This window comes from Toxotes jaculatrix, chromosome 16 (assembly GCF_017976425.1).
Source record: "Toxotes jaculatrix isolate fToxJac2 chromosome 16, fToxJac2.pri, whole genome shotgun sequence".
In the NCBI taxonomy this organism is placed as follows: Eukaryota; Metazoa; Chordata; class Actinopteri; family Toxotidae; genus Toxotes; species Toxotes jaculatrix.
The window spans coordinates 25,324,826-25,337,223 of record NC_054409.1 but is presented as its reverse complement, the minus strand read 5'-3'; the positions used below and the strand labels follow the sequence as shown (position 1 = coordinate 25,337,223).

General features: G+C 46.1%; 2 protein-coding genes across 2 annotated transcripts; both read right to left on the bottom strand.

The window, feature by feature from the left end:
* Nucleotides 1-104: 104 nt before the first annotated feature.
* On the bottom strand, nt 105-4,829 carry slc25a46 (solute carrier family 25 member 46). Its single transcript, XM_041058566.1, has 8 exons — nt 4,364-4,829; nt 3,850-3,892; nt 3,627-3,684; nt 3,466-3,543; nt 2,387-2,487; nt 2,237-2,293; nt 2,004-2,061; nt 105-1,619 (listed from the first exon to the last, which is right to left on the bottom strand). The coding sequence occupies exons 1-8, from the start codon at nt 4,632-4,634 to the stop codon at nt 1,023-1,025; spliced, it is 1,263 nt and encodes a 420-aa protein (XP_040914500.1). The 5' UTR covers nt 4,635-4,829; the 3' UTR covers nt 105-1,022.
* A 386-nt stretch (nt 4,830-5,215) lies between these two features.
* slc31a1 (solute carrier family 31 member 1) lies at nt 5,216-12,286 on the bottom strand. The gene is given in 6 exon segments (XM_041058567.1): nt 5,216-7,174; nt 7,177-7,322; nt 7,469-7,637; nt 7,941-8,013; nt 8,366-8,508; nt 12,117-12,286. Coding segments are annotated over 5 exon segments (558 nt in total). The 5' UTR covers nt 8,504-8,508; nt 12,117-12,286; the 3' UTR covers nt 5,216-7,142.
* Between the last annotated feature and the right edge of the window lie 112 nt (nt 12,287-12,398).

Sequence of the window (12,398 nt, the reverse complement as noted above, 5' to 3'; positions counted from 1 at the left end):
AATATGATTTTAATGATATAAAACATAAACCCGTATAAAACTGCTGCTGGTCTGTAAACAGTCTGTGGTTTATAGAAAAAAGAAAAATGACAAGAACATCAACAGAAACGAAAAACTCTTTATTTCACAGCAAAAGAACAAAAAACTTTATTGTTCATCGTGACAGAAACAACGACAACTGAAGAAATTTGATAAATTTGATTTGAATTTGTTCTGTGGCTTTTTTCTCTGGACTTTTATTTTGAAAAACGGACACAGCTTCAGGTTTGAACTGATTTATTTTTCCTCACTCGATTGATTTGAACTTTCAGTTAAATATTAATCACAAATAATTTAATCTAAATCTACATTTTCAACACATTAAATCCATTTTTACAACTTTATACAGATCAACTGTACAGATCAACTTTATCCTCACACCTGGACTGCAGGTGACTCAGCAGCTGTGTTCAAACAGGTTCATGACTTCATGCTTTCATGCAGGAACAGGGTGGGGGGGCATGAATTCTGTGAAAGGACCACTGAAGAACGCTAAAAGGTGCTGAAGGGTCAGCTGGTTTCTGATGTCACCAAAACATTCTGACATCACAACATCACGTTCTGATGTCACTAAAACGACAGGTGGTTGTTAGGGCTTTCTGTGTGGTTGCTATGGAGACACATGTGGTTGGTACATCAGATGGCAGCTGGCTGGACGCTCCAGTCAAAAGTCTGACAGGAAGTTTCAGTTCATGAAGCTTCCTGTCAGTCGGGTCCAGTCGTCCCTGTGCAGCGTTTACAGGTGGTACCTGCTCCTTTAAAGGTCACATGACCTCCCTGACGTCTGTTTGACTTCTGGACTAATGAGAAAAGAAAAAGTTTTTCACGGTTTTCTAACTTTATCATTTCAGCTGCTGTGACACGTTCTCACTCTGGTTCTTCACGTTGGACTCGTCTGGTCAGATTCTTTCTGTCACGGCTGCAGAGATGAGCGAACCAGCTGACTCTGTGGGAAGTGATGCTGTGTCTCCATGGTAACGCCTCTAGCTGCGCTTCCCTTCCAGCAGCAGCAGCCTCAGCAGAGTCCTGGCCGCAGCCAGCAGCGACGCGTGCAGCGCGTACTGCGCCACCAGCGCGCCGAACCCCCGGTAGAAGCCGCCCCCCCCCTCCTTGCGGCGGATGGAGTGGAGGCAGTCGGAGAAGCTGTCGTACTGCGTGTTGACGGGCAGGACCAGCGGGCTGCCGCCGTTTCCTGCTGCGACCACGCCGTCGGTGGCGTCGATGATGGTGCGCGTGCCCTGCAGGCTGAGGCGGTGCAGCGCCGTCTCCAGAGGAAACACCGCCACGTCCGCCACCAGAGACCCCGCCCACGCCGCCGCCAGCTCAGGAAAGTAGGCATCCAGCGGGTTGGACGGGTCAGCTCGCTGCTTCCTGCTCCGCTGGTGCAGCCACAGCGCCGCCCGCTGCACGGAGGCGGCGATGGCGTACCGCAGGACGGCGTGCAGCGCGGCAGGAAGCAGCAGAGAGCTGAGAGGAAGCAGGCGACAGCTGTGAGGAGCTCCCACCCCCAGCAACCGAGCCAGACCTTCACGGACACAGTCCAGCAGACCAGAGGACGAGTCATCACGGACGATCTCGCTCTGAGGACGAGACGGGACAGTGAGACACAAAGTGATGGGACCTCAGGTCATTACAGCATTCTCAACACGACGGCCACTTAGTGCCTGTTCTGGAGCTTTCTATCATGTCCCCCAGCTGTCCCCCAGCTGTCCATTGCAACATTACACCTTTCATTCAAAGCTTGTTTCTGGTTTCTTAAGATATTTTTCATCTTAGTTTTTTCCTCCAGAGAAGAAGTTTGGAAAAACCAAGAATGATGGAAAAAAATAAATAAACGAGTGGAATCATTAGAAACTTTAGAACAGGAAAAATATCTCACAGATCATTTTCTCTTTAATGTCAAAGTCAAATTCTGATCAACCAAAGCTTCCTGAACTAATTTATAATCAATAATCAATAGTGACCTGGACGGTTTCGATGAGACTGGCACAGTAAAACGGAAGAGCCACCACAGCTGTCAACCTGCGGGCGAGAGACACAGAGGATGGAGACAGAGAGAGACGTCAGATCAGCTGACAGCTTACACACACGCACGCACACACACGCACGCACACACCGCGGATCACTCCACCTGTTAAGCTGCACCTGTACACCTGCCTCGCCTTCTTTACATCAGTAGAAGAAGAAGTGAACTGACCCTTTAAGCAGTAAATGTCCAGCCAGTTGTTTCCAGCTCCACCTGTGAGGAAGCTCCCTGCAGACAGAGAGCACAGTGAGGCAGCAGGAAGGCAGCAGCTATACCCCACTAATACCCCAGTAATACCCGCCGGTACCCCTGCATAGTTACCGTGGTAACGGTGTGAACTCGCTGATGATGCCCTCAGCTCCCAGTGTGATGCCATGGACGATGAAGGTGCTGCCCATCCCCTTCCACAGAGCCTTCAGACCCTGAATATATAATAACAACACATTATTGATAACTGATCAGACTGATTGATAACTCTGAATAAAACTGACACCTTCTACAGTCATTATTCACAATAATTCATTATTTAGATTTCATATTAAATATGTAAAAATAAAAGCACAGCATTTATTATTAATTTAATTTAATCTTTAAAGATTTTAAACATTTTTATAAATTCTCAATTATTTTTAAAATGATTAAAACTTTTATAATTAAAATAATAATACTTAAAATATTTTTTCTCATTCTGACTAATAAATATTTCCATGTTGAACACTATCAGCTTGGCTGCTGTGTAATATGAGGATACTGAATCTTTGGGGCAGGTGGTGCCACACGGTGGCAGGAGGACGTCAGTGCGTCTGTGACTGAGCTGCTCTCTCATTGAATGTGATGCGATCTTCACCTGAGTCACAGGTTCAGACACAAACTGTTCGACTCTCTGTAAACCACAGAGCCATCACACATCCACAGGGTCTGAGGCAGCAAAGGTCCTGATGCTGCGTCCACCGTCCCTCACCTCTGGGCTGATGTTTTCCTGTGAGTCCAGCTGTGCTCTGAGAGACTGCAGCAGCTTCCTCTGTGGCATCCTGTCATGGACTCATGAACAGAGACGTTAACCAGCTCCAATGACAGTCCACGTCCAGGGAGAGTCGACCCAGATCTGAACCGTCTCCAGTCTCAGACGGTTTGTCAGACTGTGGACTGATGAGGATCTGGTTCACGTCAGCTGATTCTTTTTGTGAATAACAGACTGTGTTATGTGTCTGTTTGTTCTCAGAGTCTCAGGCTTCACAGACATGTTTTCGATATGGACGAGAACGACATCCATTTGTGAAAACTCTTCTTTACACAGGTGTGTGTGTGTCCTTTACTACACGTATGAAATATATTTGATGTAATCATGAATAACATTAAACATGTGACCTGCTCTCGCTGCTGATCCTGTGCTTTCTTACCTGAGCCTTGGTGATGTTGTACATGACAGTGACAGCACTGAACGGAGTCAGGTGGTAACAGGAAGCGTGGTAGTTCACCTGCATCACAGGTAAATTAGAAATGATTAACCAAAGTAAACACGTCCCAGCATCATGAGGAGACGAGATGAAGACGAACGAACCTGACACTGTCTGCGGAGCACGATGCAGGGGTGGGCCAGGACGTTCTCCGTGAACAGACTGCACACAGGCGGGCAGACACGCGGACAAACACACAGACACACACACAGACACACACACACACACGTTATTTAACTGCTTTTATTCTGAAAATCATCTGTCCCCACCCTGTCAGTCTGAGCTTCATCACACGGTTATTTCATCAGTACACCAACAATAACCAACCTGACCAAACCGATTCCAAAGCCCGCGAATCGATTTAACTGTTCTGCAAACACAAGAAAAACAGATCGTCAGCACAAACACACACATATACAACTATATTACACAGATTATTACACAGGGAATTCCGTGTTAGTTTATCGGAAGAGTAATAAAAGCAAAACAATCAAACTCATAAACTGAGAGAAAAGTATAAACACTTATTTGCTGTATAAAAAAAACTGATTGATTAAGGTTTGTGACTGTTATCACTGCTAACACATTAGTTCGCTGGCTAACAGTTAGCCTGCTAATTAGCAAACAGCCTGTTCTGTCACTGCTAACTATCAGTTGGCGAATGCTTTCAATTATAAGATTAGCCTGCAGGCTAGTTAGCACAGCACATTAGCTTCCGTTCAGTCTTTTTCTGGTCGTCGTGTTAGCTTGCTCGCTAACCGCCCCACAGAGTTTACAGATTTCCGTCCGTCAGCCGTTAGCCTGGGAGCTAACCCTCCACCGCCACCCCGCACCGACCTACCGGCAGGCGGTACACCGGGCTGCGGAGCGTCCCAGCCTGCTGTGGCTGCGGGAGCTCCGTGCTCTCCCAACGGCTCGTCGTACTGCGGTGTCCGCTCTGCGGGGTGCAGATTGCGGCTGCCGGGGATGTCCGGCGGCGTGGTGACCCAGTGGTGGTGCTGCAGCTCCGCGGGGGCTCCGGCGCTCCTGACCGGGTAGCTGGCTCCGTACAGCGGGTCGTCACGGCCGCGGTAGCCGAGCCCGTCGAAACTGTCCGGCCGCCTGGAGGCCATCAGAGGGTCGGTGCGGGAACAAACAGCGGGAGGACCGTGACCGAGAGCCGGTTTGCGGATACAGGAAGGACATCAACCGAACACAGTCACGTCCCGGTAGAGTAACGGGAGAAACGGTTTATTGGAGGAAGACTCGTCCCCCGTTGATTTGACCCGAAACAAACAACAGTCACCTGCCACCCGGAAGCTGTTGTTCTTCTTCTTGCTTTCCGGCAGACTGCGGCGGAACTGAAGCGTTAAAGAGCCAAGGCGAAGTGTCCTGGAGCTGAGCGGGAGCTGAGCGGGAGCTGAGCGGGAGCTGAGCGGGAGCTGAGCGGGAGCTGAGCGGCAGCTGAGCGGCAGCTGAGCGGCAGCTGAGCGGCAGCCACGATGGCGGAATCCTCACTCCCTTTCTTTTTAAATCAGTCTAATTAAAGTCTGTTATTATTTCTGCCACAGAACGGAGCGGCTGCAGCTCCGTTTGCGCATCTACCAGAAGAAAAACACGTTTTCATTTTCATGTCACACAAACTGAACAAAGAGCGTTGGTTAGTTTCTCTCTGATGTTTTATGATCCTCCTCACAGACCAGCAGACAAACTCTTCTTCTTCATCATAAACTTTATTACAGTTTTTTGAATGATTCCAGCATTTGTGACAACAATTAAAACATTTTCAGACACATTTTCGTCTAAGTTTCCTTCACAGACAGTTTCCATCATGTTTTAATCAGAAAGCATCAACTTCATTTATCAACAACAACCGATCAGACAGAGATGAGTCGATTCACACTGAGAAATTCAATCTGAAGTTTAATCTGCTGTAACCCCAGAAACACAGACAACACATGGGCAAAAGTATGTGGACACCCTTAGTCAAAACACATTAGTGTGCACCAGTGTGGCCAAAAGTATGTAGACCACATGTAGATCACGTAGGCCACAAAGTGTGTGGAAAAAAACAAACAAAAAAGTGAAAATATAGTTTAACCATTTTGTCCCAGACAGAAATCCAGTGACTCATTTCTCCCTGCAATCTCATTGGTCCATACAGTAAACTCTGCCCACTTCTCCAGTGGGAGAAAAATCACAATATATCACAAGATCAGTGAAAGTCCACTGGACCAGAACCAAAGGACGATCGGACTTAGAAATCAGTCCAAATCTGATTCCGAAGTTTCCTAAGTAAGTTTTGGTTATTTCTAATAATTCATGCTGTCATCACAGTCTGAACTGAGCTTCCATGAACAACATTTCACCTCAGACTCAAACAACTACAACAAAACAGAGAGAGAGAAATAGTAGAGCCTCCGGGTTAATGACGAGTCCTGTTTTCAGCTGACAGACATGTTGAACAGACACTGGCCTCCAGTCCGCACTTCGTTTCCACTCGTCAGCCACTTTAAGGCAACAGGTGTCAGGTTTAAGGCCGACGGTGGCCCAGGAAGAAACAGAAGCAGCCATGTTGGCTGTTTAATAAAAAGTAGACTTTCTAAATCTCATTCATGAAATTTATCTCTAAATATAAACCGGCTGATGAATTCAAGAAGCAGGTGAGTGTTTGATGTCATGTGTGACATCAGATTTTTTTTATGCTTAAAATTTTAAAAATCTAAATCTCATGTTTTGTCAAAAAACTCCTGAACATTTTGTTTTCTTCTTTTACAATTTAATTTAAACTTCTGTAACTTAAGGATTTTTCCCAAAATATAAACTGGGCTGATTAATTTAAGTTTTATTTATATTTTAGATTCAGTTCAATCAAAAGATCTAAATGAAAAAAAGTTCTAATATTTTTGTACGTAAAATATTTGGGTAATTTGTATTTTTAAGTTTATTTTGTGTAAATTCAGTTGTTATCTGGCTGATGGATTAAAGAGGTGGCTCACGGGTTCATTATTTCATTGATAAGAAAAATTTAAACCAAAAAAACATCAAAATATTCTTTTTTTTTTTACAATTTCAGATAATCAAAAAAATCTAAACAAAAACTTTTGTAAAACATTGACTCACTAATAAATTAAACCCTAAACAAACAAACGTTTAAATACTGTGTTTTGATTGGTGGTTCTAACAAGCGCCTAACTAAAAAACAAGAAGCGTATGTAAGCTATGTGCGCTAACACTTTGGTTAGCAGCAGCTAGCACTAACCTTCCAGTTGTCATGGCACAGAAAAGAAGAAATTAAAAGACAGAACGTGACCTGGCCAATCAGAACCCTCTGAGGTGATCCGAGCATTGATTGGCCAGCTCGGACACCTGCAGGAGTTCACACGCAAAATAAGTTCTGGCTAAAAACACAACAATAAGTGCCTGTCGTTTTCTGCAAAACGAGGATCCTTACTTGCATTTGTTCGTTAGTGTGCACGCTAACCTCTAACAAGGTGTTACCATGGTTACAAAGTAACATTTGTAATTTAGTGTCTCGTTTTATCCGCTAACTGAATTTGCAGCTAACATTCTAGTGGTTTGTAGCTCGTCAGCCTCTGACGTGACACCGACATGTTAGCTAATGGCAATGCTCTGTGATGTCAACGACCACCGCCTTCCTCCAGCTGAAGAGGAAGTAGCCCATGCCGGCGCCGGCTGCCACGGCGATGCACAGGTAGCCATTGTAGGTCATGAAGACGAGCATCAGGAAGTAGCTGACGACCACCTGGACGATGTGCAAAAGGGTCTGCAGGAAGTGGGCAGGGCTTAGCATCCGCTGCCTGAGAGCACGGCAGAAGGGGGTTAGTATTTCCTGTTAGCATTAGCCCTCCATTATATAATTTTTAAAATATTTTTAGACTTTTGGCTTTGTATACTTTGAAACACTTTAAAACTTAACTTGCTGGCATTACAGTTAGCAGCCTACCCGACTGTCTTGTGTGTCTCCATCAGCACTGTCCCATCAGCCCCAGGGAGCGGCATTGAGTTGTAGCGGACGTTGACCTGACTGCGACGCAGCAACACCTCACGGCCGATCTTTAACCCCTCGTACAGGACAGCCAACAGGAAGACACCAATACAAGCCCCGACCATCTCTGATTGGATGGAAGGAGGAGGGGGAGGGGCCGGTGTCCGACAGAATGAAAAAAATGAAAAAGGAAAAACGTAAAGTCTTCATAAAAATATAATTATATATATATAATAATATTGTTAATATAAAAATCTGAATATATGCTGCACAAATACTGAACATAAAGAACATGAGTGTAAAAATGTTCTGACATATATAGATATTTATGTAAAGTGAATTAAAAAAGCAGTGGACAAAGGGCGTCATATGAAATACAAAGTCCCTGCGCTCTCTCTCTCTCCCCCTGTGGGAGACCCTAACCTCTGACCTCCAGGTGAGTTGATGAGCAGCCCGGTGAACAGCAGCTCCACGTTGTTGTAGCCAAAGTAAAAGGTCATCACCTGGGCAAGGACAACACGATCAGAACAGAACAGAACAGAATGGACTTTACTGTCATTACACAGTCATGTACAATGAATTGAAAATGCTCCAAACAATAAATGTGGAATAAAAGAACAGAATAAACACACTGTTACAAAAACAGAAGAAAGTCTAAATGATAAAATGAAGCTGAAAGTCTGAAGTATAAACACGGTGCAGTATAAAGAGCGAAGGACACCTGAGCTTATACAGTGGAGGTAATATCACAAAGCATGTTAGCTCCATGCTGACATGTTAGCACGCCAACACCGGTTTGCTGTTGTTATGTTAGCATGATGTAGCATGTAGTGGCGATACTGTGCCGCCCCTCACCATTCCTCCATGTCCTCCATGGTTCCCATCATGCCCTCCTCCTCCATGGTCGTGTCCGCTGGTGGTGGGGGGGGGCATGGTGTCGTGATGGTGGTGGGAGTGGTCCATCTCCATGGTGCTGTGGTTCATGTGGTCCATGGCTCCTCAGAGACAAAAACAATCAGAAAGATTTTCAAAACTCCTGTTGGGATCAAAATCCTGCTCTGAGAAAAGGAACTACAGCCCCCATAATGCTTTGGGAGATGTAGACAGGAAGTATAATGTTGCAGCAACAGATGAGTTTTAGAATCCACTGGTTTTGTATCTTGGCAGGAAATCTGTTTCCCAACATTCACCGAGCGATTTCAGCGCTTTAACCGTCGACACGGGTCCAATCACAGAATCCTTCCACAGACCAGGAACCTCATGGAGCTGAAGCGACGCCATGAGCATGAAGGAGAACACGTCAGAGCTCACGTTCAGATTCTGTTCGTTAGTTTGAAGCCTGACGTAAACTCTTCATTCTGCCCCGAGACCCTCAGATCTGAGCACCAGATGTTCTGCTCTGACCTGCCCCTGCCCCCCCCACCCCCACCCCCACCCCCCACTGAAAATACAAAATAATAATATTATTATTATTACAAACTGGTCGAGAGACATTAGGAAAACTCTTACCTTTGTTGCACCTCTTCATTCACAGTGATACTGACTCATCCAGAGAGAGACACAGACTGAACACTCATGACATCACAACAGAGCCGTAACCGTGGCAACAGCCTGACTTCATTGAGCAGATGCCCCTCTGTAATCTGATTGGCTGCCTGGCCCCGAGGCAAGAGGAGGCAGAAAGAGCCAATCAGAGGTTCTGTCTCCCATCAGCCAATTAGACCACAAAACTGTTAACCATCACATAAAGGTTAGCCGTCGCCGTCGGCAACGCTTGCATCCTGTTTTCTGTTTGGACGAGTCAGCATCACTTTGAGTTAACAATGTTAAAGTGACACTGTCTCTCTCTCTGTTGCTTTGCAGTGTCTCTCACCCCCTCTCTCTCACCGGTGCCCGTGCGTACCTGGGGTCGGATTGTACAGATGGCGTGCGCCCGAAACAGGGAAAGTACGTACGGCCAGAAACGTTCAGATGCATGGATGCATGTGTACGCTGGTGTGGCGTAGCCTGCGCAGCTTTCTGTGATACGTCCCGACTGACCTGCACCTGAGCGCAGCTGCACCTGTAACTCTGACCGCCTCGTCTCCTCCCATTAATACCTATGCTAACGAGTATAAACACCTGGCAACGGCAAACACAACCTAATGATAAGTCGTCGTCCTGGACCAGTAGGTGGGCGTGGTCTCTGAAGACTCGCTCCCTCCCAACTCAGGTTTTCAGGTTTTAACAGAAATAAAACAGGAGCCATGACTCGGCTGCAGCTTAGCGTCCTGCGCTCTGATTGGCTGATCTCAGAAAAAGTTCATTTAAAAATTTACCTGGAGCTCGAGGAGAGAGAGCGAGGGGTGATCGAGCACCGAAGAGACTGTCTGAAACAGGGAGGGAGAGAGAGAGGAGAGGGTCTTTAACAGCCAATAAAAACAGATAACAGGACCAGCTTCAGCCAATCACACATCGGCATGATTCTCAGACAGCCAATCAGCTGTGAGGAGGCTTTTCTAACAGCCAATGAAAAGCTGTGGATGGACAGTCACAGTCACAGTGAATGATTGAACTGGTTGAACTTGTTAACACTGGTTTTATTTTCCTAACGTCGTCCAGGTGACGCCGCACCTGTTCTGATGTTATCAGTGACGAAGGTCGTCAGCTTTCTCACATGGAGCACAGAGCTTCCGTCTCATCCAGCAACGTCGGCACATTTTTATCATGTTTTTTCTTTAATTCATTCAGTGACAGATAAAATCAGGAGAACTTTAGAGGCTGAGACCGACTCCTCTGTACTCCGACACGTTCCAACGCTCGGTTTCACCTGAGCGACGGTCAGAAGTGTTCAGGCTTCAGGAGCTGGATCCAGAGAGTTTGGTCCCTTTTCCTTCAAAATGTTTCAGCAGTGAAACAATAATTCAAACTGTTGATAGTTAAGTTCGATAGTTTAAAGTCAGGAGCTTCAGCCGTCACGTATTTAACCGTTTAAACCTTCAGTGTGAGGGTGAACTCACTCTGTCTGATCTGATCAGGTTTATGGATCCAGTATCAATTATCTGAGGATCATTTTCACGTCACGTCAGTTTTGATTTATAAAATGTGACAGAAAAGCAACTAATCAGTGAATCAAGCAAAAGAATCTGTGTGACAGTGTGGCCGGTCGTTAATGTGAATAAAGGTTTTAAATCTCACGTGTATCGAACAGGAAATCTGTGACGGTTTAAAGGTCAAACACAAAGGTCAAAATGACTCAGCATCCACGCCGAGGAAGTTTACTTCAGTACTGACTCAGCGATTTCACCGTGCCGATACATGATCGTATTAAAGATGGCAGCTGTGTCCGCGCTGTACACAGGTCTCTGACTGTGATGTTTCTGTAAATAACTGACAACACGCAGGAGTTGACCTTTGACCCTGATACAGTCACACGGCTCAGTCACATGACGGGTTTTAGTTCAACTACAATATTTCTTTCCTATAAACGTTTAAAAGTCAAACACACACGTAACACAACACACACACACACTGCAACACCACATTCAAGATTTCTGGAAGTTAATGTAGTCAGATGAGTAGAAGATGAAGATGAAACTTTCTTTTCACCATTTAAGGTAAAAGGAAAGAATGTCCACACACCTGGGACACCTGGGCTCTCAGGTGTGTGGGACACCTGGGCTGTCAGGACTTACTGAGGGACGGGACTAAAATCAAACTCTGTGGCTGAGATGTTTGGAGCAGAATCTCCTCTCCAGCTGTTAACATCTGGGATGGATTCATTCAGAGACCAGGACGTTCAAAAACACTCGTCTCTCCGTCCTGACCCCAAACCTCTGCTTCACTGCTCTGTTTGTTTTCAGAACGTTAAGGCTCAAGCGACAGCGACAGGTGAGAGGTCAGAGGTCAGAGGTACTCCGCCGCCCTGAGGAAGCTTTTACAGCAAGGATCAATCCACTAATCAATTAGTCTGAATAAAGGACACCTGGAGCTGGCAGTCAGAGTGTGTGTGTGTGTGTGTGTGTGTGTGTGTGTGTGTGTGTGTGTGTGATGTTATTCAACCTGTCCTGATCCTGCTGTTTGATTGTCCTGATCTGATCTGAGGACAGTGACTCTTTGTTTTTCTGTCTCACACTGTCTCCGTTGTTCTCGACCGGTTCTCCTCCTTTGTCACTCATCTTTTCCGGAGTTATTCAATTCACGAGGAAAACGAAGACAGAAAAACATCGGTTGTCATGATGTGAACACGCGCGAAAACCTGCCATGGACTGGCAGCGCGCGACCTTTCCCAACAGATCCTCTTTTAAATCTCATCAGCTTCTTCCTGTGCAGCAGGCGGAGACGGCGACGGAGATGAACGTAAACCGGGTCATAAAAGGTGAGGGTTTACCAGTATGAAGACTCTGCAAGTGGACTAAATATAAGCCGAATTTACCAAGAGACCCGTCCTGTTCTGGATCTGCCACAGTTCCGAACCCCACACGTGCGTGTTTCGAGCCACGTGCAGGAAGACGTTAGATTGTAAGATTTTTCTAACGGGGTTCGTCTGGTACCCATCCGTGTGCTAGTGTGCAGCAGCAGAGGTCACTGACACAGTTACACACACTAACACACACACAAAACTCACCTGCAAATGTTTCGGGAATTCTTCTTCTACTTCTTTTCCTCTGTTTTGGCTCCGAATCATGAGATTAAAAAAGTCACGAGACAATAAAACAGAGGAAGAAAAGAAAGAAGAAGAGAAAGAAAAGAGACACTCTTTCTCTCCACCGTCTCCGTCTACTGCCCCGCTACTTCCGTGAGCTGCGTCATGACGTCTGCACGCAGGCATTCAGGAGGAGCTTCGCGGCTTGGGCCAATCAGGAGGCGAGTCTTAAGGCGATGGGCGGGGCCTTGTCGAGGCCACGTA

Excerpts from the sequence above, each read along its gene's own strand:
- slc25a46 (XM_041058566.1), bottom strand. The coding sequence starts at position 4,634 with ATGGCCTCCAGGCGGCCGGACAGTTTCGACGGGCTCGGCTACCGCGGC. Across the intron at positions 3,893-4,363 it reads GCCCGGTGTACCGCCTGCCG|AACAGTTAAATCGATTCGCG; the intron begins GTAGGTCGGTGC and ends TTGTGTTTGCAG. Across the intron at positions 3,544-3,626 it reads TGCTCCGCAGACAGTGTCAG|GTGAACTACCACGCTTCCTG; the intron begins GTTCGTTCGTCT and ends CCTGTGATGCAG.